Source organism: Aspergillus chevalieri, chromosome 3 (genome assembly GCF_016861735.1).
Source record: "Aspergillus chevalieri M1 DNA, chromosome 3, nearly complete sequence".
Taxonomy (NCBI): Eukaryota; Fungi; Ascomycota; class Eurotiomycetes; order Eurotiales; family Aspergillaceae; genus Aspergillus; species Aspergillus chevalieri.
Window position 1 is genome coordinate 283,790 of NC_057364.1, and position 24,009 is coordinate 307,798.

The window sequence follows — 24,009 nt, forward strand, 5'->3', positions numbered from 1 at the left end:
CTCTTGCAGAGCCTCACCGTCGTCCGATGGCCATCCCCCGACGGATCTCACCGTCATCCCCGCGATTCTTTACTTCTCGGACCCCGGAGTCTCGTTTGCCTACTTTCCCTCGCTTTCGTGCATCTTTCCGCTTCGACTCCGGCCAGTTCGTTGTCGTCCGGTCCCGTCCTCCGCTCCCCACATGTCTCGCGCATCGGCTATTAACTCATTAACGACGTTGGAAGCGACGGCGTTCATTTATCATCTTTAAATCTCGCGGCGCGATATCATACGGGCAGTCGCATCGACGATTCGCTGAATTCCCCCCAAGTCGCATCGCATTATACGGGGGGTCTCGCAGCGCGACCGCAATCCAGCCATGGCAACAGTCATCACCAAACCCGCCTCTCATCCTCCCAAGATGAAGCGGCCACCCCCGCCTCTGGGGTCTCAATCCGGGCTCAACGGAGTCAAGCCACCTCAGCAATCCCCTTCCTCCTCTTCTCCTTCTTCTGCGTCGAAACGTCTCCCGGGGTCTGGTCAATTGGATGCGGCGAATGCCACCGGCAGTCAAATGGCGAATGGCGTCAATGGCGCGTCTTTTTTGAACAGCTCCAACAACAAGGGTCCCCTTACTCGACCGAGAAGGGATGCGCAACGAATCGCTGACCAGCCTACGCGGGTGCAGAGGTCAATGTCGAAGGCAATGCCGACGGACAATGACCGCCGGGTAGGCAAAAAGTGTCCTGAGCCATATGGTAAGGCGCCTATCATGAAATTGGTTTCTGTCTACGGCCTGAACTGACGATTATTTTCAAGTTAAAACGACGCCTTACATCCTGAAGAAATACGCAAAACATCCTCCCTCCCTTATTGTCCACCTCCATCCGACCCACTTTCGTTTCGAACAACAAGATGGAAGCTTTCCTTATAATTCTGAGATGAAAGTAATCATCGAACACATTCGCGCAGGGACTGTTCCTCATGATATGATGGAGGAACTCTTGCGGGCCAATGTTCGATTCTACGAAGGTATTATTTGGCCATATACCAGGTGACCATGTCATAGCGCTAATTTGATTTTGCCCGCTAGGTTGTTTGATCGTTCGCGTGGTTGATCACAAGTCGGCCACAGCGCAGGCCAGAAAAGCAACGGCCTCGCAATCGAACGAAAACAACTCACCTTTTTCAATTCACAACTACAACGAACATATTACTCCATCGCCTTTTGTGCCATATCCTAAACATAATCAACTGGCCTCTGAACAAGCAGCTGCAAAGACAGAGACAGCACCCAATGGTACTCCGGAACAGAACAAGGAAGTTGTTAAAGATGCACCGTCCAAAGAAGCTCCGCCCAAACCTAAAGTTTTTACAACGGTCCTCCATCCTACCGCTCGTTCGCTGCAGGCGGAATTGACGCTGCTTGCTACTACCCCTGACCCGAGAGCCGCCAGGCAACAAGTCATCAATGCGGAGTCTTCGAATGAACAGAACAACGGTCATGTCGCAAAGCGACAGAAGATGCTGGTTGAACCGCAACATTTACTGGAATGCGAATCTAAGCTGACTAGGGCGTTGGCGCCACCACTTTTCTTGGAACCTGTGGATAGCTTAGGAGCTGTGCAAGACCTTTTGAAATTCATGGAAAGCCCGCTGCATAGCGATCCGCCACCATCGCCCAAGAGACGCAAGCGGACTGTGGCTGAACTTGAAGCGGATGAAGCGCTGGCAGCCGAGGAAGAGCGATTTATGCTCATCATGGACGAACGTTTGGAGTCAAGCGTTTCGAATGGTGCAGGAGGAACGAAATCCGCCGTTGATGAAACTAGCGGCGGTGCGCCATTTGAGCCGCGCTTCTCTCGGTTCAAGACGCTGGAGAACATTCGCATGCAGCACGAGGAAAAGGCGAAGCGGGAGCACGAAATCAAGCTCAAACAGGAGATGGCCAAGAGACAGCAGCAAGAGATGGAGCGAGAACGACGTCGGGTTCTGGAGCAACGGCAGGCCGAAGAACATGCCAGAGAAGAAGCTCGACGGCAGCAGCTCGCGCAACAGGCACAGGCACAGCTTGCTGCTCAGCAGCAGCAGAATCGCCTGGCCCAAGCGAACGGCGTCAGCCAAGGGCAGCAGTCTTCTCCGGTGGTTCGCAACCAGACACCGCTCAACGTCTCCTCACCCATGGTTGGAAATACGATGGCTACACAAGGGGCTGTTCCTATGAGCATCACATCTTCCGCGCAAGGTGGAGCTGGCAGCCCACCGCGACCTCCGTCAGCTTTGCAGCACGCTCACCCGAGCGTCATAGGCCATCCTATGGCCTCGTCCAGAAGCCAACAAGGAGGACAGAGCCGGCATGGAACACCGCAAATGACCCAGGGAACGCCTGCGATGTCTCATGCGACTCCGATTATGCGAAATGCGACCCCTCGAATGAGCCACGGCAGCCCAAGCCACACGGGAATTTCTCAAACTCCGGTGATGAATCAGGGCATGATGGCCACACCGCAGATGGGCGCTGGTGGAATGGGCTTGACGCCACAGCAACAACAGTTGTTGTTCCATCAGAGACAACAGGCAATGATCGCCGCTCAACAGGGAAACCTTGGACACAGCGGCCTTACCCCGCAGCAGTTTTCCCAGTTGCAAGCGAACGCGCATGCGCAACAAAACATCCAGCAATACCAGCAGCAACAGCAACAACAACGAATACCCAATCAGCAGGCATATCAGGCACAGCTGATGCGCGCGCAGCTCAATCAAATGCAAATGGCGCAACAGCTTCAGCAGAATCAGCAACAGCACCCGCAACAACATCCCCAACCACAGAACCAACAGGCGCAGGCACAACAAAACGGAGGCCACCAAGGCAGCCCCCAAATGACCCCCCAACAACAGCAGCAACAAATCTTAATGGCAGCAGCCCAAGCCAACGGCGGCCATCTCCCGCAGAACTTCCAAGGCATGAACATGGCCCAGCGCTACACCCAACTATACCATCAACGACTTCTCCGCCTCCGGCAAGAGATGGCGCACCGGTTTACCGGGCAATACGGACCGCCCTCGCAGTATCCGCCGCACATCGCACAGCAGTATGGCCTTGGACTCGAACGCAGCGCCAAAGTGTGGGTCAACGAGCTTATGAAACGGGAGCGCGAATCCGTGCAGCAGCAGCGTGCTAGCCAGCTCGCGGCTGTTCAGGCCCAGGTGATGCAGCAGCAACAGCAGCAGCAACAGAATATGATGCGGAATGCATAATGTTTTTTTCTCTTCTTCTCAAGACGTGGACGGTCGCCGTCCACGCCCCTTAAATTTTTATTTTTTGCTTGCATTGGATTTATCATTACCAGGATTGTTTATGGCTTTGGACTGTATAGGAAGACTGGCGTTGATGCTTGTTAATTTTCTTTTTCGTTACTTACTTTTCTACTAACCTCATGCCTTTTACCTCTTACTAACTACTAACCTCTTTGTGTTGGCTTGTTTCGCTTTTTTTTTTTTATCTTGTTCTTGTGTGCATCGTGTTCCAATTGGGAAGGCTTATTCAGGGGCGGACAGAATATACCATTGTACAGGCGTATGTTGGCAAACTTGTATTCAATAGTGAATTGATGTTTTGAATGTATCTGGTCTCGTAGAGATTCGCTGCCCGTACGTCGTAGTGTCTCACTGACAATCAACAGGCCGATCGGATATAATCGATCTGTGGCATCTACAATAGAACGGCTATATGGAGAACCAAAAATTGCAAAAAGCAAAATCCATTCTATCCTCTATTCTATATATATAAAAACATCTCCAAAATCAGACTGTTGAGCTTGATAATTTTTTGAGCACCCACCGCAGAACATGGAAACGTCCGCGTCGTGCCAAAAGAAAGGAGTCATCATAGAATGGAGATGTTCATAACAACACTAAACAAATGAGCAAAATCTAATATCAATGCAGAACTTGCACATAACCAAGTCTATCAATTCTTATCAATCAATCGATCGATATCGCAGCAAAAATGCCAACGACATGCGGTGGTACAGATACAAAAAAGAAAGAAAATTTCCGCAAGACCCGTTGTGTGTGCGACGCGCTATTTATCCCATCCCCGGCGCTTAGTAATATTTAGCCCTATCCGCTTTTATTATGCCGCATAAATGGGCATAATTTGTATAACGTGCCCTACTTCGACTACTTTTTACGGTTGAGTTTGGGGTGACACTAACTCGTACGTCAATTATTGCCAACTAGCTCGTCTTTCAAAGGCAAGTGCATGATGGAACAGACAAAGGAGAACGGAGAAAAGAAGAAACCGGTTTTGAGATGGGCCTTCGGCTGCGTGCATGTTATATCAGATTGTCTGCAGAATAGAGAGAGTGGATGAATGCGATGGGTGTTTTGATTGGTGGGATAAATGGCAGGTGTATTATGTTTTCTAGATGAGGCTGTTAGCGTGGTTGAGTAAGTCGGTGTACGGTGTGATTGTATGGGTGAGGCTTCGGACTATAGATTGCGGAGAGGGGGTATGTATGGCTTGATTAGACTGAGTGTGGTGTACGGAGTACGAAGTACCCCATACGGCCGAGTGCAGAGTTGCGTTTTACAGAAAACGTTGTCGTGCATATACATTGATCATCGATGGTAGTAGATACAGTAGTCGATAGCATTCTGCAGACTCGAACTCGAGTGGAGGTGAAATGAAGTGACCTCGATCCATTCTGCAGACTTACCTAGATTACCCAGCGAGTGGCTAGGCATCAGGATAATACATATCGCCTCTTTCCGCTTTTCAGTTGTCTCCGCGCAGAGCGACAGAGTGGCATGCCTCGCATCTTCACCGTACTTTGGCTACTGCGGTCTTTGAGCGGGGCATGCCTTGGTGAGACACTGCAGAATGATAGCGGTAGGTATATTGCTTGCGCTCCATATTGATAGCTGGCCGATAAGATGGCCTTCACTGCTGCTAGATAATATGGGTAGTGATATAGCATCTGATATTATCAAGATGGGTCTTCCATCTCTCGAGTACGGAGCAGAGTAACAGAGTAGAATATCGTTAAAACGAACTCGAAAACGAACCGAACAAAAAATATCACGAGACCATACACTACAACCAAGACATACATACATACTCGCCTCCAAGTACACCGTCCCTCCCCCTCTCCTCCCCGCCATCTCAACCCCGGCACAAAAGAAGTACAAGTACAAGCACAAATACACCTGCAAATCCAGACACTACACTACATAATGCAGCACAAGCATGCACCGCACACAGCTAGCACAGCACTTCCATCCCGGTATTCGGTATCCAGAACATGTAAATCACTCAACACATCACCCCTTATAACCCCATCGCATTCCATATCATATCTTCTGCCTCTCCTCGACTACGATGATCAGGATTCTCGGATCCTCGTACTTGTACACGTACAGTAAATACTCCGTTCTCCGTACGGACTTGTACAAAAAGGTACATGCCAACCATGCGAGGCGCCATATGCCTCTCCTCTACAAGTACAGTAGTCTACTACCACAGTCCATTCTACAATAGGCAAGCCGGGCCAGTACTAAGAAAGTGATATATCACTCTCCATATCTTCTCTGCATAACAAGTAACAAACTCTTTTCACCCGACCAATCGGATGGCGTCCAGACTAGAGTTAACGAGACTAAACTACTTGTAGGTTGATCTGCGGTTTCTATTCTAGACCTTTTAAGAATTTGTATGGTATGGTATGTTTGTGTGTAACATACGCTACTGGCACTAATGCATGCACATAGTCGATACCAGTAATGTGGAGTCAGGAACGGAGTCAGTACTCGTAGAGGGGAAGCGGATAGCGACATTACTATGTAGTATTATTGTCATGAATCTAATCTAATTCGTATTATTCATGGATATTTCTCGACAGACATGGATGGATCCGTCAGATTTCAGATCAACAAACAAGTTGGTTCGTACAATGCCCCAACCCAACCCAACAAGCCGCACACCAGCCATGCAATATTATTCAAGAGGAAGATGTAAGATGCAATGGACAAAAGAAACGAAGAACACGGAGTTTTACAGGACAAACGCCTCAACACGCCAACCGGGCCAAGCCGGTGTATGTGGATCGGAACAAAGGAAATCACAAAGGAAAGTAAGAAAAAGAAATATGAGAAATATGCAATCAAGTCACAAAGGAAAGGCAAACAAAGGAAAGTATGGGTATCATCGTTCGCTCACTCAGTTCAGGTCAACTCACTTACTCGTCCCAAGCATCCACACTCAGCTCCCGGGTGTCCATCGGGTCATCCAACTTGGACCCATAAATAGGACGGCCGTCGGGAGTGAGCTGGCCCCGGAAGTCAGGGTCGAAGTCGGGGCTGGTCTCGTCCAGGGTCGCGACATACCTGTTGCGACCGCCCCGTTTGCTGTGGGTCTTGGTGTAGTGAGCGTTGAGGTTGTCACTGCGTGAGAAGGCCCGGTGGCATCCCGGAACCCAGCACACATGCGGCTTTTCCTGCGAGTGGCTCTTCATGTGCCGTTTCAAGTGCTCCTGACGCTTGAACCGGCCCTTGCATCCTGGCTCCTTGCACTTGAATTGAACCTGCTTGATGATTGGCGGCAGGCTCTCCAGGGTCAAGTTGTTCTTGGATGATTTCCTGCTGAGCTTGCGCGATGGCTGGCGCGATGGACGGGACATCCCGTCGCGGTAGGGAGACAGAGGAAAGTCCTCGTGAAAGTCACCTGCACCACCCGATACGCGGCTCACCGAAGTCTCTGTCCCCGATGGAGTGCCCAGCGAGCAGGAGCGAATGGAGGTCGTGGGTGTTTGCTTGAAGGCGTTGAGCGAGGTGGGGAAGTCAGAGTACGACGGCGGAGGTGTGACAGGCGCTGTTTGGGGGAAGGCCTGGGACGGTGTGATGGTTTGGGGGGCCATGGACTCGGTAGACGGCATCCAGTGCAACATGTTACCCATGGACATCGAGCTGGACATTCTTTCGGGTTGGCTGAAGATGGGTCGCGATAAGCATGGGTTGGTGGCCGATTCTGGGAGATACGGTGCGTGACGGTAGTGCGTGCGCGCCATGGTCGGGTAGGATGCCATGCCAGAGGGATATTGCATTCCATGGGGGTTGTCGTACGTCTTGGGCATGTCAGATGGGATCCAAAATTGCTCAACATTGTCATCATAGCCTGGTAGGTACTCGGGCATGGGCATGCGGTCCTGGGTGTCCAAGGCGTACGGCATAGCCATAGAATCACCGGTCGTCGCAGTCATGTCAGCCAGTCGAAAAGCGCTGCGCATTGGCGTAGAACCAGTGTGCCTGTCGTAGTGTTGATTAGGGTGGACAGAGAATGAACCGCCTTCATGCCAGCCGGGCGAAGTCAGCGATGTTTGGCTGTACATGCTGGTAGGTGTTGGTGAATCAAGCGGCGAGAAACTAGAAGCCATTGAGGGACACTCGCTGGATCCCAAGGACGGACAGTCAAGTTCCAAAGGCAAACGGTCCGCGATAGTACCCTGAGATCTCATCTCGTCGGTATCTTCGGTGGCTTCGAGGTCCTTTCGAGGGATCGGTTCAACTTGGGTGCCTGTGCAGGACGGTTTAGTCACTGACCAGTGCAGAACAATAGTATTATGATTATGCAGGTCGCAATGAATGTATGCAGTAGCCAAATAATTCAGAATAAGGAATGTTTGTCGAGTTGGGGAAGGGCGAGTGTGGGAGAGAAAGGAGTGCAGAGTGCAGAGCGACAACGAAGGACTACAGTGTAGTACAATCAACCGAAGGAATGAAGGACAGTGCACGCGGGTTGAAACGAAGCGCAAAGAGAATCAACGAAGTAGATAGGAGAGAAATAAAGTAAAGAAAGACAATAGTGATAGAGGGAAAGGGAAAAAAAAAAGAAAGGAATGCTAGGCCAGGAATGGAGGACAAACGAGAGATGAAATAAACAGACAGCTCAACCCCGAAAAGGACAAGCCCGGCCGATCACAACGACAGTATAGACAATAGTCCACTTACCCTCGTATGCCATTATCTTTCTGATTCGTGTTTAGAACTCAAAACAAATGAAAAAAGCGCGTTTTCGCGTGCCTGGGAGAGAGAAACCGAAAGGTCCAAGCGAGACCTGGAATGTTACGGTATGTCGAGTATAGAACCCAGTTCCTCGAGTAACGGCAGACAATAGCGACACAACTGGAACAGCGCCTGGATCGCGGTTTAGGACCGAAAAAGCCCCTCAAGGACCAATCGTGTTGCCGTAGGATAGCGATTGAACGGGGTCTCAGGTCGGACAACGAGGGGTAGAGTGGGATAGTTATAGACGCAGGAAGGAAGAAACCAAGTCGCAAGGGGATTGATTATATAGTAGAGATATAATCGATGCTGCTGTCTTGGATGAATTCGAAGGGAGGAGTGAAGACAGGATAGAGAGACAAGAGGATGAAGGGGGGATTTATATTAAGAGAGATTGATTCGAGAATGCAAGTATAAAAGAAGACGTTGAGGTAAGTACGGAGTAGAGAGCCGTTCGAAGATGAGAAGAAAGAAAGTTCGCGACTACAGCCAGACAGACAGAAAGACACGCCTTATCCCTCACTTGGGGAATAAAATAAAATAATTTAGAAAAATAAAATAGAAAATAAAAAATAAAAATAAATTATAACAATAATTAATTTGCAGTGGATCAGACTTCGTGCTGTGTCTGTGTGTCTGTGTATGTATGTGTGTTCATCTATATGTGTCCTGCACTATGTGTAGAAAGAATGGGGAACAGCATCATTGGAATGCTCAATCTTCCAGTCCACCAATGACATATATGATATCGTATCTATTCGATGCAGCGGCAGCGAATCTCCATTTGCCCCATTCCAAACCGTCAGGTCCGCTTGTATGTAACTAACTATACTCTGTACAGATACAGAGGGGCCCACGATCGCCGGCGATCCGGTGGAGACCAATACGCCGAAACAAACTATCCCAATGCCCGTTTGGGAAGAATAATAGTGAGTTTAGCAGTAGGAACGCTGATAATAAGATGGTGATGCTGGGAGTCTATCCCCCAACCGCATACAGTCCATAATCGTAGATAGCCTTACAATAATAACAACCACCCTCTTTTGGTTCTACGGTAATATGGCATTCTGTGGCGTAATTAAAAAAAAAAAAAAGAGCGCCACTCATTTAGAACGCAGTGACAATACCATTTACCCATTCTCTCATTGTGCTCAGGTTCAGCATTTTTCGCGGAAGTCGATCGCCGGTTCCAGTCCCAGATTCTGGCAGATCAACAATGGCTGAGAGGATTCGGCTCATTGCTCATTGCTGCAACATCTGGGACTTTGTCCACCTTCCACAGCAGCAGGCATCTTGATTTGGACCAACCAGCTCCCATCCTGTCCAGATCAGAATGACCACCCGTGTCGCATCGTTCTCGCCACATAGCAATGATGGAAAGTGAAACGAGCCAGAAACATCGCGTCTCGGTCACCAGCCTCTTTTCTCTCCAACATGCTCCGTACTCTTCTTAGTGGAACAAGACAATCGACTTGCAGGGATCGACTGTACATTATACGTACAAGTACTCCGTACTTACCGATCGGATGCACATCAAAAGGAACAACAACCCAGGAGAAAAATAAGATCTTCGTCACCGGCAAGCCTACCGCACCTATCACAGATGCCACCGAGAGAGTACACACTTTCATAGTACCAAAGTTAAACCCACCCGAGGTATCCTCTGCGTCAGAAAACGCTTTGACACCGTCTGTGTGTGCGGATTGGAATGTGGAGAGACTCTTGCTTAGGAAGTAGACCGTCGTAGTTGCACCAAGACCAGCCTCTCGGATCGCATTGTGACTGGCCGGAAAAACTCAACGGCTTCGTTTATTGGATTCCTACTATGATACTGTTTAATTAAGCAGGAGAAATTAGTTAATGTGGAGAATAACGATGAAATGGAAACGGAACGATAGGATGGACGGTATTCGATGCTCTGGCCTACCGCCGGGTCTGACCTGTCACGAGTCAGTCGCTATGCAGTTGGACCAGTCCATGTCGTATTGGGCTTATCATATCCAAGAATAAATTCATCCGAAGCATAATACATACCAACCAGCGTAAAAGAGGGGAAAAAAAAAAAAAAAAGCGACGACTAATTATTCTGCGTGGACGAAGAATAATGAATTGTTTGTCTGTGAGGTCATCGTGGCATACCCATTGTCTCTCACGAGTCCCTCTTCTGTATGTACAAGTACGCAGCCTAGTCGGGTGGTGCCTCGTGAGCGGCTGAATCTCGACACGGTGTCTTCTCGTTTTTTTTTTTTTTCTTCTAATTCCTTCCAAGTCTTCCAGTGCAACCCCTCCAGACCCAATCATCAAATGCAATTTCACGTTCTCTTTCCAAGGAACTGCCAACCCTCCGGCGATCTGAAGACGCATGGAACAAGCAGAAGGAGTGTGTCACATTGCAAGGTGCGGTGTGTCTGTACGGGCTGTCAATACTCCGTACATTGACAGAACTAGATCACGGCGTGGACAATATGAGCTCTCTTTCCCGTGTGATCTCGCCAGAACACTGCCGAACACGAACAGAACGATGATCAGGGGATCTGCTGACGTTGGTTTGACAGCTCTCACGGTTTCTTAACTTTGACCTCCACCGGGGGACGGAGTACTCCGCTTGGAATCCTGAACTGGTCTCTCTTCGTTTTTTTGTGAAGAGTGTCTGATAGAGTATGCTCTGTATGTTCACTCGCAGCGTAATACTGGAGTAAACAGTGCCCTGTACTCCGTAATTCCCTATCGAGAACTCTGTACATGACTTACGGGTCGGTCAGCCCTGTGGAGAATCTGAGACCCGCCTGTCTGCCTGGTTTTCTGGTCCATATTGTGGCTGATAATTACCCCCATCAGCCACTACACCGCCACCTATGCGGACAATTCACCGCCATCAATATTGATCTTCGCATATAGACAGACAGACGTGTAGGAATAGTTCCTGTCTCGATGAATCCTGTCACATGGCAAATGGGATCTGTCCACTACGAAGGCCCAATCAATACGAATCATTCTATCCCGGATCTAATACCCGTCGTTTTCACATGAATGACGTTGGCTTTATTGATAACGTACTCCACATGCGAATGTAACACACGGGCGAATGTAACACGAAATCGCTCCGACGCGACTTCCGATTTCTACTACAAATTTCACCACACCCAACGATGCCTCAGAAACATGATGAAAGCCAAGTAATATTGGCCCTTCAAGCTATGCAAAATGATAAAAATCTAAGCGCTCGAGCCGCTGGCAGGATCTATCACGTGGATCATGTGAAGCTTAGTCGCCGCCGGCGTGGCATGCAATCACGATGCAATATATCAGCCAATTCACGGAAGCTCACTGATCTAGAGGAATCAACGATTGTCGAACACATACTTGATCTAGATTCCAAAGGGTTTCCTCCTCGGTTGTCTGGTGTGGAAGATATGGCCAACCGACTACCGACTACTCACAACGCGCGACGCGGGACGCGTTGGGGTAAACTGGGCTAGCACCTTTGTCAAACGGCACCCAGAGCTCACAACTCGTTTCAATCGGAAATATGACTATCAGAGGGCTCTATGCGAAGACCCAGAAGTTATTTGTCGTTGGTTTACACTTGTTCAAAACACAATTGCGAAGTATGGCATCCAGGAAGCAGATATCTATAACTTTGATGAAACTGGGTTTCAGATGGGAGTGATCTCGACTACAATGGTTGTCATAAGCTCTGAACAACATGGAAAGGCAAAAGCAAAACAGCCTGGCAATCTTGAACACTGCTGATGTCCTTACAAAAGGCACGAGGAAGATAATGCATAAGATGGATTTGATGGAAGCAGAGATTCATGATCTTCGGGCGGCAAACGAGGCCCTTAGCAAACGCCGGAGGGCTAAAAAAACACGTCTAAGGAAAGGAGGGTCGCTTTCAATACTGGAAGCTCAGGAATTAGGGGATCAAATGGAGGTTGAGGTGCAACTAAAGGAGGAAACACGCATTAGGGCTGGTCGGCGACCGCGGACTGAGACACGCGCGCGGCGCTGTGGCAATTGCGGAAAGGCCGGACACAATGCGCGTTCCTGTCAGATAGTAGTAGAGACGTCTGAGGAAGATGATTCTGAATAATTTTAATGGAATTTTAGTGCATTGGTGGAGATGTTGGAGTTAACATCGCGGCGGAGCGATTTCGTGTTACATTCGCCCGTGTGTTACATTCGCATGTGGAGTACGTTATTTCAATGTATATAAAGGAGCGCTAGCGATCGTTTACCAGCCCAGGGGTACCGATTTTGACAAGCGATCAACGCATCCATAGTATGGCCTAAGCCACAACTATGCCCATGTATGGGTCAGATGCAAACCCGCAAGGATGGCCCGACTGACCTCAGGTTTTCCTGGTTCTTGTCTCCGTCCCTGCAGTCTAGAGGCAGGGACAGCATCCTGACAAATTCTCATCCATGGAACAGAGACAGTCCCCTTCCAACTTTGCATTCAATATATTGGCCAGAAGCTTCAGTCTCACCGTCTTGTCTTGTGCCCTTTCCTATCAAGGCGGGTTGCGTTTGACTACAGCTATACCGGCCAGCCTTGTCCGGTTCGATCACCATCATGTGCGGATCGAAAATCAGGACAACGCATTCTACGGTAATCAGAGCAGCAAGGGCAGCTGATCCTCATACATTGACAGTTTTCACTGTTTTTACCGCCAAGTGTACTCGGTCCCCGAGTGTATTCTGTAGAGTCCTCTGCTCTCTGTGCAGTGCTGTCATGTACATTCTCCGGAACGATGGACAGGATCCCGACATTCCTCAACTGCCGGTAGAATCATCCGTCTTCCAGATTCCAACATCGTCACCATCAGTCTTCGACGCAGGAGCATATGCAATAACAAAGTTTAAAGAAGAGCACAGATGTTCAAACAGGAACATTTGATACCCCCAGTCAGCCATTTTTTCCATTAATATTAATCCTATTATAGCATTCTTTCATATCTTGGCATGGGAATGGTCTTGATGCTGATCCTCCGCCACATTACTTCGTTATGGTTTGTGGTGCATGAACCAACTACGTACATAAATGGGACTACTTCGTACAGGTACATGCTAATCTCAAGCCTGGAACCATTACATGACCTGCAGGAACTCCACTAACGAAACGAATCTTGATTCTTTCGGAAGGACCGACGCACAAGCCTCGACCGACGACGGGAGGCTTGACTGGGGTTGGCTTGATATTGGCGATAGCTTACGATCTATTGGAGAACCGACCGTTGACGGTCGATCACGGAATATTCTGCAATGTCCTGAGGGTCTGGAGTTTGGAGCTCAATATGTACAGGCAAAGTAACGATCTACTCGAACCATGATCTGCAGCGAAACAAAATGAAAGTGAAACAGTCTCATGCGGTTTCACTCCTCTACTACATTATCCCCATTAATCCCCTTGTCCGTCACTGTCGTAGGGCTCAAAAACGAGTCCATTGCTCCCCGAAACCCCGAAACCACCAACCGAGGTCTTTGTCTCTCCGACTCCCCAGACCCTTGCATACGATGATTTCTCTTCCAATAATTTCGATTTGAGTTGCATTGCATCTGCAGCGCGTTGCATCCATCCTCCCACCGACCCATTGATTTGCTGTTTTCTTTTCAATAGCGCCATCTTGGTTCCTGGTACCTGGTTCTTTTCTCGTGCGGTGTGGCTATCCCTGCGTTGCGTTTACCAAATCGCCCAACGGCTTTTCCTCCTACAAGGTAAACAATATTATTGTTTTCAAGATACTGTTATTAGATATTTATTACTTATCGGTCCTTGCTCTACCTGTGTGTGATGTCATTTATTCATTCCGTTTTATTCCCACGCTCAGACCACGCCATATGGCCGCAAACACCCTTCCCCCCTCCCCCTCTCTCTCCCAGCATGTAGCAGATTAATTTCCTCCGCCTCCCTGGACTGGCCAGTCCATGCATGCATACATACATAGTACATGAATACATACAGATAATACATGATGCACATACCAAGCACACCCTGTCCTGCTTTGCTGTTCACCGTCCGTTCCTCGACCGAACATTGTCCGCCTGGCCACCTATCTCGTACTGTGTGTGTAGATGTCAATGCGTCTTAGCGGTCAGACCTGTACGGCACTATCGAGTAAAAACCGGTTGAGGGAGTGGATATATGCAGAAGATGCATATGTGTATGTGCATACCTGCGTTGGTTTGGGTTTGGTTGGTTAGTTGATTGTCGGTTGGGTGTTCGGTACTCGGTGTTTTGATGCGGTGGTAGTATTATTGCTGGTTACTACTCTGTATTCTGTTGTGAATATGTTGTTGCAACTTGCAGTGCGTGGAATGCGCAAATCTGCTTGTCTTACTTGTCTTGTCTATGCGGAGATGATGGATGAGTTGTTGATCATCGTTGATGGTATCCTGTGCTGGCATGAGTAGGTGTAGAATACGGAGTAGACAGACCGTCTCTTGTGCCTAGGTACCACATGATAGTGACATCCTAGTCGGTCTACTGTTCTTGAAATGGGGTAAGCGACTCGCTCAGTTGTATATTGTTGCCTATAGCAGTGCACCTCCATGGAGAGGAAGCTCTGGTGGAGCTGTTTTCAATACGACTGCAACCACAATTCTGATTCAAATGGCAGGCGCTGCGAGTCAATGGTCTATGGATCCATGACCTACCATAGTTCAATCAATATCTAACCAGACAGCAGCCGGATTTGCTTACCTTTTGACAGCTCTAAATATAAAGCGGCCTAGATTAGTCCTCAATCACTTAGGACTTGGCGGTTATGGTGTCAGAATTAGTCCTTACCACACTTATCTCAAAGTATCCATGGTTCAAACGTCCGGTTCCTGGTCCCTGGAGGTTCGGAAATAGCCGTATGTCGTCAGTTTCCGATCAGGAAATATACATCGGCAGATGGAGTACTTTCTTTGCCGACCAACACCAGAACGCCGTTCTCCTCTCCAACATCTTCCCCGCTATACTCTATTTTGCTCTATTCCACATACGACATTGACAAGGTGATATTCGTCCTCATGGCTGCCGAATCCCCTCATTGTCTCCATGTGCCGCAGCGGGATTATTCCGTTCAATCCCTCGGTAGACCTATTGAGTTTAGCTATATCAACCCGTCAAATCGCAATTGAATCGCTACTATCATGCCAAGATAGGTCTGCTACATTCAACGCTTAGCATGAAGCTCTCCAACCTCCTCGCCATGGGCCTGATTGCCGCCACTCAGGCGGTCCCAACGAGTCGCAACCAGCCCAAGAAGCAGCCGAACTTTGTCTACATCATGACAGATGATCAGGACCTGACGATGAATTCGCCGGCGTATATGCCGCATGTCCAGGCTAGCATCAGAGATAAGGGGACTGACTTTGCGAATCACTTTGTTACCACGGCGCTTTGCTGTCCATCGCGGGTTAGTTTGTTGACGGGGAAGCAAGCGCATAATACGAATGTGACGAATGTTTCGCCGCCGTGGGGTTGGTTTGTCTGTACTGATTTATAGAGGAATTTAGTTGCTGATGATTAATGCAGGTGGATATCCTAAGTTTATTGAGCGCGGATTTAACGAGGACTTTCTCCCCGTCTGGTTTCAGAATGCCGGGTATAATACCTACTACACGGGGAAACTGATGAACGCGCATAGTGTCGACAACTACAATGCACCGCATGTAAAGGGGTTCAACGGTTCTGACTTCTTGCTTGATCCGTACACCTATTCCTACTACAACTCTACCTATCAGCGCAATCATGAGCCTCCTGTCAGTTACGAGGGACATCACACCACCGTCGTGACCGCAGAGAAGACACTGGGGTTTCTGGAAGATGCATTGGCGAGCGATAGACCGTTTTTTCTCGCTACTTGCCCAATTGCACCGCATGCGAACATTGATCCAAGTGCACTAGCATCTGACGGAGATACGCTGATGACTGCTGCGATTCCGGAGCCGAAATATGAGCATCTTTTTGAAGACGCCAAAATCCCTCGTACGGAGAATTTTAATCCGAAAGACGTACGTTGACACTGAATATTGTCTGGATTGTACAGTTACTAATACAGCACAGCCAAGCGGAGCAAACTGGATCAAAACCCTCCCCCTTCAGAACCAAACCATAGTCGACTACGAAGATCACTACTACCGCCAGCGTCTCCGCTCGCTCCAAAGTGTCGACGAGCTCGTCAATTCAGTGATCGAACGCCTAGAAAGCAGCGGCCAGCTGGAAGAAACTTATATCATCTTCACATCCGATAACGGATACCATATTGGTCAACACAGACTGGCACCAGGCAAGTCATCTGGCTACGAAGAGGATATCCGTGTTCCCTTTTTTATTCGCGGACCGGGTGTTCCTGAGGGCCGCGTAGATAACACGGTCACGACGCATATTGATCTGGCGCCTACGTTATTTGAGTTAGCTGGACTTCCGCTGAGGGAGGATTTCGATGGGACTCCGATGCGCGTTGCTCAGGATTCGAGCGGGATAGTTCACGAGCATGTTACGGTGGAGTTCTGGGGCAGTGCACCTGTGGAGGGAGAGTATGCCGGTGTTGGTGAGTATTTGTCCAGGTATGAGGTTTAAACAGGACTAATGGTTTGTAGCGTCACCACCAGGCACGAAGCGAAATACATACAAGTCCATCCGCATCCTGGGCGAGGAATACAACCTCTACTACTCCGTCTGGTGCAGCAACGAGCACGAACTCTATGACTTAGCGGTACGTTTCCTCATCATCAACATTGCATACGTATAGCTAACAAACCCAGAACGACCCCTACGAAATCCATAACCTCTACCCCGGCCAATCCGCGAACACAAGCTCGACGGATCCACACCTCTTCAACCGAGATCTATCCACCCTAATCCCCCGCCTAGATGCGCTCCTCATGGTCCTAAAGTCGTGTAAGGCAAATACATGTATCAAGCCGTGGAATGTCCTGCATCCGGACGGATCAGTGCAGAGCCTGAGTGATGCGATGGATGAAAAGTATGATCGGTTCTACGAGGAGCAGCCTAAAGTGAGTTATAGTAAATGCGAAGAGGGGTATATCGTTGGGTCTGAGGGGGCGCAGGCAGTGCTGAATTGGGAAGCGTGGACGTGATGGTAGGGGATATATAAGGAGAGCTTGTGATTGTAAATATCGGAGCAGGCCAGTGTCAAATAGTGATAATGTAGAAGTACTATGTCAGGTACAGATCGACGCCGATCAAGCGATTATCTGATCTGATCGGAAGCAATTCTAACGTCGGATCGATCCTTGATAATCGTACTGCTATATACTTGTACATAATCTCCGACATAGGGACCTTCCAATACCCCGATCTCATACATCGCACACATCATAACTCCAGAACCAGTAGTACGGTTCAATCTTGACGAAAATGCAATACAACACGATCCAATACTCATCTCAATCCCACGAGCATCACAATTCACGTTGACCAACAACGACACATAATTGGCTATCAAAAACAAAACTACTGTCTGGTGATTTATGTAGATACATCGGCGTACTCCGTACACAAGCTACAAAGATAATCAATCGCTGCGGCACGATCCGATCAATCCTCCTGAAGCTCTATCAATCGTCAAATCAGCGCGCGCATTGGACACATGTGGTACATAATCTTCGATATTACCGGAGACTAGTATAGCTTGGAATCTTATCAGCCAGACCAATATAAGAGGTCCCTCTGGTCCATACTAACTATAAACAAAAATAATCCAAGAAAACCAAGGAAAGGAAAAGATTTAAAATGCACAAATCATTCCTCCCACTTGCGTTTACCGCAAGTGCCTTGGCAGCACTGCAATCATGCCCCTCAGACCTCCCCCTTAGCTGCCACAACACAACTACCATTCCATCCTCCGATGCGTGCTGCTTCAACGCTCCTGGTGGTACACTCCTCCAGACGCAATTCTGGGACTACGACCCGGCGACTGGTCCGGCTGATTCGTGGACGATCCATGGTCTTTGGCCCGATAACTGCGACGGCACGTACCAGCAATACTGCGATACTTCCCGGGAATACAAAAACATCACGTCGATTCTGCAGAGCCAGGGACGCGATGACCTGCTGTCGTATATGAAGACGTATTGGCAGGATTATGAGGGTGATGATGAGAGTTTTTGGGAGCATGAGTTTGGGAAGCATGGTTTGTTATACACCCAATTATTTACAGATGTGTAGGGAAAGGGGCTAATGGTGTAGGAACGTGTATCAACACGATCAAACCATCGTGCTACAACGATTACACCCCGCAGCAGGAAGTCGGTGATTATTTTCAGAAGACGGTGGATTTGTTCAAAGGTCTCGACACATACAAGGTATGTATTCTATTCTCAGAAGAGGCTTCTATTGCTAATTCGTAATTTGTAGGCCCTCGCCGACGCACACATCACACCCGATAGCTCCAAGGCCTACGAGCTCAGCGCTGTCAAGAAAGCACTTGCTTCGCTGAACGGTGGATATGAGCCGCATATCGGCTGCAGCGATGGAGCGTTGAGTGAAGTGTGGTATTTCTTCAATGTTCGCGGGAATGCGATTGATGGGGAGTATGAGCCGACTGAGACGCGTGGGTTTCCCATTTCTTGATTCGTTTGGCAGGCGGGCTAACTAAGTCAAGTTTCGGAGACGCAATGTCCTGACACTGTCAAGTATCCGCCCAAGAGCTCTTAGGTGTGTCGTTGGTGGACTAAATCTGTGAAGTGTCATGTTTCGGTGATCGTGTCAGCCTGGTTAGGCTGTGTATAAGTGGAGCTCTTTGTCAGATCAATTAGGCGAGATGTCATACTAGACATTCCCTGCTAGCGTTCGTACGTTAAACGAATTGGTTTCAACGTAGGGTAGTCATAATCCGGCTTGCGGAGCAGACCAATAGTCTAGCAGTATCGGTGCTGCCCTTCATCCACCATGAAGACAAGTGATGCCTTGGGTCTGGCAGTCGAGCCGGATACTGGAAGAACGTTTCAGTTCTTTATGATCTTCACGAGCATCCTCCTGATGACCTTCTCTTTCATCCCGTACATCGCGCGATCAGGATTGTCAACGTCGGGTATGCTATAGCCCCCTCAACCTCACGTTCCTTCTCTCCTCTTCCTTCTTGGCATCCACACGATCCAAAAAGTCCATCCGACCAAGGTATCCCTCCTTCGCTTTGCTATGCACCGTAAGTTCGTCTTTGATTCCAGCCTGGTCCACATACGCAGCCCAATCCAATCTCGACTTCTCAACCGTATTGATCTTCGGGCCCCGTACGTCTGTCACATCTGCAACCGGGTGCTTCTCCCAGCTCTTCTTGATAGCACCGGTCGGGTTGGGATCGAATCGCGAAACCTTGCGGAGCGGTCGGCGGAGCTTGAGGGCGGCTTTGGCGTTAGCGGCAGCTTCGACGTCGGCTGTGGTTACGGCGTCAACGTTCTCGCCTTGGGCGAGGAAGATCTTTGCTTCGGCAGAGTCTTTGGGAACAATTTTCTCTTCTGTGATCATTTCGCCAGCGAATTTGTAGGTGCGCTTGATTTTGACCATTTCTTCTGGGTACTTGGGTGGTTGCTGTGGTTCTTTTGTTTCTGCAGGCGTTTTCTTGGGAGCTTCATCTTTCTTCTCTTCCTGCACTGGGGTATCGTCAATCTTCTCGGTATGTGTGGGAAGCGCGACGGTACCGGAATCGGTGGCGTTCATTTTCTCCCATAGTGCGTTCACGTCAACCGTCGCGCCGTCAATCTTCGCAAGTGGTTTTCGTTCTTCTTGTCTATACAAAGTCAAAGTCAGTATCCACGCACATATAGCACAATCTCGAACTCAAGCGTACGTCCGCATCTTCATGGCCCTTGTACGGACAAACCCCCCAGTACCGCCCTCCTCATCATCATCGAAATCAACATCCTCCTCCTCATCCTCATCCTCGTCACTACCTTTTCCATTAGCCTGTTGTCCCTTCTGTTTCCTCTGCTTCCTATCCTTGGCCTTTTGAATGGTCGCTTCGTCGCCTGAATCCAACTCCTCCTTATGCCCATGCTCCGCCGCCGTCGCTCTCTTCCCCTTCGGCGCTGTCTTGCGTTTCTTATTCGCTGGCTGTTGAGCTACATCAGGTTCGGGTTCAGAGTCTGAGGATAATTCGGATTCTTCGCCATGCGCTGCGTCTAGTTCGAAATCTTCATCTTCGGCGGAGTCGTATGGTTCGTCGCCGAGTTCGAGGTCGATGTCTTCTGGTTTCGCAGACATATTGTCACGGTAAGTTCGCTTGTACTATGGTGGGTTAAATGGAAGGGTACGAAGCAATGGAATATGGGGCAATGGATATCAGCAGTGCTATGTAGATAGTGTCCAGGAATAGATGCGATGGGAGCGCGAAAGATATTCTGTCGGGCGGTGTAAGTGATACGCGCTCTCTGTCCAATTAAATGTATCAAAAACTGTGGAGACCGGATATAGATACGCTAAACCGAATATGGACACGACTCCAAGCAGATCTCGAGATCAAACAAAGTTTCCAATAGCAATTCAGATGTTGTTCTGAATCAAATAGAAAAGAGAGTTATGCAGCAAGATTAGTGATAATCCTCGGCTGCCATATGTACTCCGTACACGCCACGCCGACGTCTTCAATCGGGCCGACCCGAGCTCGGTCTCCTCACTGCCGAGGTTGAGGGGTTGGGGTACATAGATAACTAGCTATTTCTGACCTTACCGCTACATTCGTTGGACCGTTTGAATCGATCAACTTGACACTTATTCACAAAAATGGTAGCAACAAAGAATGTCGCTCTGGTAGTCGGTGCCTCGCGCGGCATCGGCCGGCAAATCGCCATAGATCTAGCGAAAAACGGCTACGCCGGTATGTCCATCATCTATCACGGACTCGAAAGAGAAAGACAGCAAAGCTAACAAATCAGTCGTCGTGGCCGCCAAAACAACCTCCAATGCATATGAAACGGTCCCCTTCCCACCAGACCCGAACTCCTCATACTCAACAATCAACACCGTCGAGCGCGAGATCCGTGAATCCGGTGGCGAAGCATCCGCTCTCCCCGTGGACGTGCGAGACGTCACTCAAGTCGAGAATCTAGTACACGAAACTGCCCGCATATACGGGAAATTGGATGTTTTGGTCTACAACTCGGGAGCAATCTGGTGGTCGTCTGTTGAGAAGACGCCGGTCAAGCGGTTCCAGTTGATGCAGAAGGTCAATCCGGAGGGGCTATATGCTTGCGTGCAAGCTGCGTTGCCGGTATTTGCGAAGAATGAATGGAAGGGGAGGGTGATTGTCGTTTCACCGCCGATTTATCCGAGGTTTTTCCGGGGCAAGACGGCGTATGCTATGGGTATGTTTGCGCTTGACTTGGCTCTTGTGCGTCTTGCTAATTCGCTGTAGGCAAGGTTGGAATGAGTGTCTTGACGAAAGGTTTGGCGATGGATTTTGTCCGGCAGGGCCGGAAGGAGATGGCCATTACTAGCATCTGGCCGGCAACTGTAAGTCACACGGCATTCATTCATTTAATTCCTCCTAACACGCATCCAAGGCCATTGAATCAGCCGCAACAGAAATGACATCCTCCAATGAAGACAAATCAAACCTTAGACAGGCAGTAAGCCACCGTCCTTATCTTCAGCAAGGAAATGAAAAATACTAACATATCAGACAATCTTCTCCGACGCCATTCTAGGCATGCTAAACGCACCAGCAGAATCTGTCAATGGTCTTCTTGAACTCGACGAAGACTTCCTGCGCAAGTATTATGGTGTATCTAATTTCTCCAAGTACTCCGTTATCCCCGGGGCCAGTCCGCGAAGGATCATGCCCAAGGAGCTGCCGACGTTGACAGTGGCGGAACAGGATGATGAGGGGACTAGGCTTGATAGTACTGCTTTGAGGCAGACGAAGTTGTAATTCCGAAGGTTGTATGTATGTTGTGGATTTGTTAGTATAATGAGAATTGTATATCGATACTTCCGAAGCTAACAACGCTCGATGACTTATGAACAGGTCGGGGCAATAAACTGTCTCAATGGTTAAGCGTAATGACGCAATAAGAAAAAGCGTGGTGTATATCAACCCTTGGGGTTTCGGGGATTAGAATCGAATACGTTAACACAATCCTGCAGAATATCGGAACCTCACCTTCATCCACCAACTCGTTCAACTGTGGCATATCTGAAACTTCAAGATGGGGCCGAACTATTCTATAAGGACTGCGGTAACCCGAATGGAAAATTTGTTACCCTCCCGCACGGTTGGCCCTTGAGCACTGATAATTGGGAGAATCGAATGGTCTTCCTGGCCGATTGAGGCTATCGTGTTATCGCACATGATCGACGTGGTTGTGGACGCTCAACGCAGACTTGGTATGGGAATAATATGATGCCTTTGTCGATGATCTGGAGGAGCTTTCCGAACATCTCAATGTCCAAGATGCCATGATGGTCGGACATTCGCATGGTTAAGGCGAAATCACGCATTTCCTCGGCAAACATGGCGCGAGTTGCGTCAAAAAAGTCGTCCTCGTCTGCGCTGTGCCACTTCTAATGCTAAAGACTACGGCAAATGCAGAGGGCACGAACAAGTCCGTTTTCAACTCTCTTAGGCAGGCCATGCACAACGATCGCATTCAGTTCTTTCTGACCGTTCCTTGGGTTCAATCGATCCGGTGCCCAGAAGAGTGAGGGCCAAATCCGAAGTTGGTGGCAGCAGGGAATGAACTTAAGCTTCAAGACGACGTACGACTGTATCAAAGACATTTCGGAGACCAATTTCACCGAGGATCTCAAGCGAGTTAACATTCCTGGTCTCGTCCCCCATGAGGAATGACCAGGTTGTTCCTATCCAGGCTGTCGGGCTCAAATCAGCGAAGCTCCTGCCTCAAGAAAAGCTCAAAATTTACCGGGGAGGCTCTCACGCAATTTACAATATCAACATTGGCGAAGTAGACAAGCGCCTGCTCGGCTTTCTACTGTCCTAAAAATGGCATGGAAGGAATTGGTTTGTTGCAACATACCAACCTTTTTGTATACACGCCAGCTACAAAGTGAGGCTTTTCCGCTTGAGAATAGCTGTGGTGATTTTGCAAACAACTGTATGGTGTTGTTCGATGAATTGGAGTAACGCCTGCTTCAATCATTGAATATGTTTTCAATGATAAAGTGACTTCGACAGGTATCAGGTTATATATATTCATTCATTGAATGACTGCCATACTTCGGCCCAATATGTGCGGTATCATTTTCTCCTTTATAACCAAATGATAGTACCTCCGATAAAACGGTATTAAAAGCTTTCGTAGTAAGGCAGAAGGAAGGATACCGCATCGTTCCTACCACAAGCACTTCTCACCGCTGTACTGTCTGTCATAAAGTACCCGCAAAGATGGTTGAGAACTTGGATGTCGAAGTACCACTCTCCTTCATCTTCTTCTTGTCGTCCTCGTCACTTCGAAGCTCGTAGTCGCAGTCGGGTATCTCAGGAATGCGTTCTTGTTCATGCTGTCCAACAACCGGCTTAGACAAATACGGACCAATATCACCCAGTTGTCTGTATTCGATCATCAATCCCCAAGCCACCGGCACACTAGGACTGACTTGAACAAGATTTGATGAGAACGTAGATGGGGACAGCTGGCAGGATTTGGCTGATTCCATGAAGATCGCCTGGGAACCATCTTTCCATCCATTCTGCCAGCATCTCCGCCCCATGACGGTGAATTTCTCGTTCTTGTTCTTCAAACGGTACAAACGCTAAAATCAGTCTCTGCCTTTTCGCCTGATTTCGGCAAACAAGAACGTAGCGATCATCGATTAGCCTGGCGTATAGCAATCCAGTCTGATAGTATTCTACTATCACCATCATCAAGTCCCATTTCAACTACAACATCCTAATTCATAGTTTGTAGTTCGATTTTTCCATTTTCGGACAAGTTCGACATCATATATCGCACGTGATCTCCAACCAATAATAACGCAGCTAAAAGCCCCTCCAAACG

At 48.7% G+C, this 24,009-nt stretch overlaps 7 protein-coding genes across 7 annotated transcripts; 4 read left to right on the forward strand and 3 right to left on the reverse strand.

Moving 5' to 3' along the window:
* Positions 1-358: 358 nt before the first annotated feature.
* Positions 359-3,237, forward strand: SPT20 (uncharacterized protein; the record flags this gene model as incomplete). The annotated part of the gene is made up of 3 exons (XM_043276688.1): positions 359-737; positions 799-1,011; positions 1,073-3,237. The coding sequence occupies 3 exons, from the start codon at positions 359-361 to the stop codon at positions 3,235-3,237; spliced, it is 2,757 nt and encodes a 918-aa protein (XP_043134641.1).
* A 2,981-nt stretch (positions 3,238-6,218) lies between these two features.
* On the reverse strand, positions 6,219-7,999 carry brlA (C2H2 type transcription factor BrlA; the record flags this gene model as incomplete). Its single annotated transcript, XM_043276689.1, has 2 exons — positions 6,219-7,552; positions 7,987-7,999. The coding sequence occupies 2 exons, from the start codon at positions 7,997-7,999 to the stop codon at positions 6,219-6,221; spliced, it is 1,347 nt and encodes a 448-aa protein (XP_043134642.1).
* A 7,216-nt stretch (positions 8,000-15,215) lies between these two features.
* On the forward strand, positions 15,216-17,133 carry ACHE_30108S (sulfatase family protein; the record flags this gene model as incomplete). The annotated part of the gene is made up of 5 exons (XM_043276690.1): positions 15,216-15,510; positions 15,566-16,044; positions 16,097-16,583; positions 16,633-16,748; positions 16,798-17,133. The coding sequence occupies 5 exons, from the start codon at positions 15,216-15,218 to the stop codon at positions 17,131-17,133; spliced, it is 1,713 nt and encodes a 570-aa protein (XP_043134643.1).
* A 655-nt stretch (positions 17,134-17,788) lies between these two features.
* On the forward strand, positions 17,789-18,712 carry RNY1_2 (T2 family ribonuclease; the record flags this gene model as incomplete). The annotated part of the gene is made up of 4 exons (XM_043276691.1): positions 17,789-18,188; positions 18,245-18,360; positions 18,413-18,608; positions 18,660-18,712. The coding sequence occupies 4 exons, from the start codon at positions 17,789-17,791 to the stop codon at positions 18,710-18,712; spliced, it is 765 nt and encodes a 254-aa protein (XP_043134644.1).
* A 381-nt stretch (positions 18,713-19,093) lies between these two features.
* Positions 19,094-20,257, reverse strand: swc5 (putative Swr1p complex component (Swc5); the record flags this gene model as incomplete). The annotated part of the gene is made up of 2 exons (XM_043276692.1): positions 19,094-19,784; positions 19,845-20,257. 2 exons carry the CDS (start codon positions 20,255-20,257, stop codon positions 19,094-19,096), a joined length of 1,104 nt encoding a protein of 367 aa, XP_043134645.1.
* A 519-nt stretch (positions 20,258-20,776) lies between these two features.
* On the forward strand, positions 20,777-21,923 carry ACHE_30111S (short chain dehydrogenase family protein; the record flags this gene model as incomplete). Its single annotated transcript, XM_043276693.1, has 5 exons — positions 20,777-20,870; positions 20,929-21,357; positions 21,408-21,505; positions 21,556-21,621; positions 21,675-21,923. The coding sequence occupies 5 exons, from the start codon at positions 20,777-20,779 to the stop codon at positions 21,921-21,923; spliced, it is 936 nt and encodes a 311-aa protein (XP_043134646.1).
* Positions 21,924-23,377: 1,454 nt separating this feature from the next.
* ACHE_30112A (uncharacterized protein) lies at positions 23,378-23,722 on the reverse strand (the record flags this gene model as incomplete). Its single annotated transcript, XM_043276694.1, has 1 exon — positions 23,378-23,722. One exon carries the CDS (start codon positions 23,720-23,722, stop codon positions 23,378-23,380), a length of 345 nt encoding a protein of 114 aa, XP_043134647.1.
* Positions 23,723-24,009: the final 287 nt, after the last annotated feature.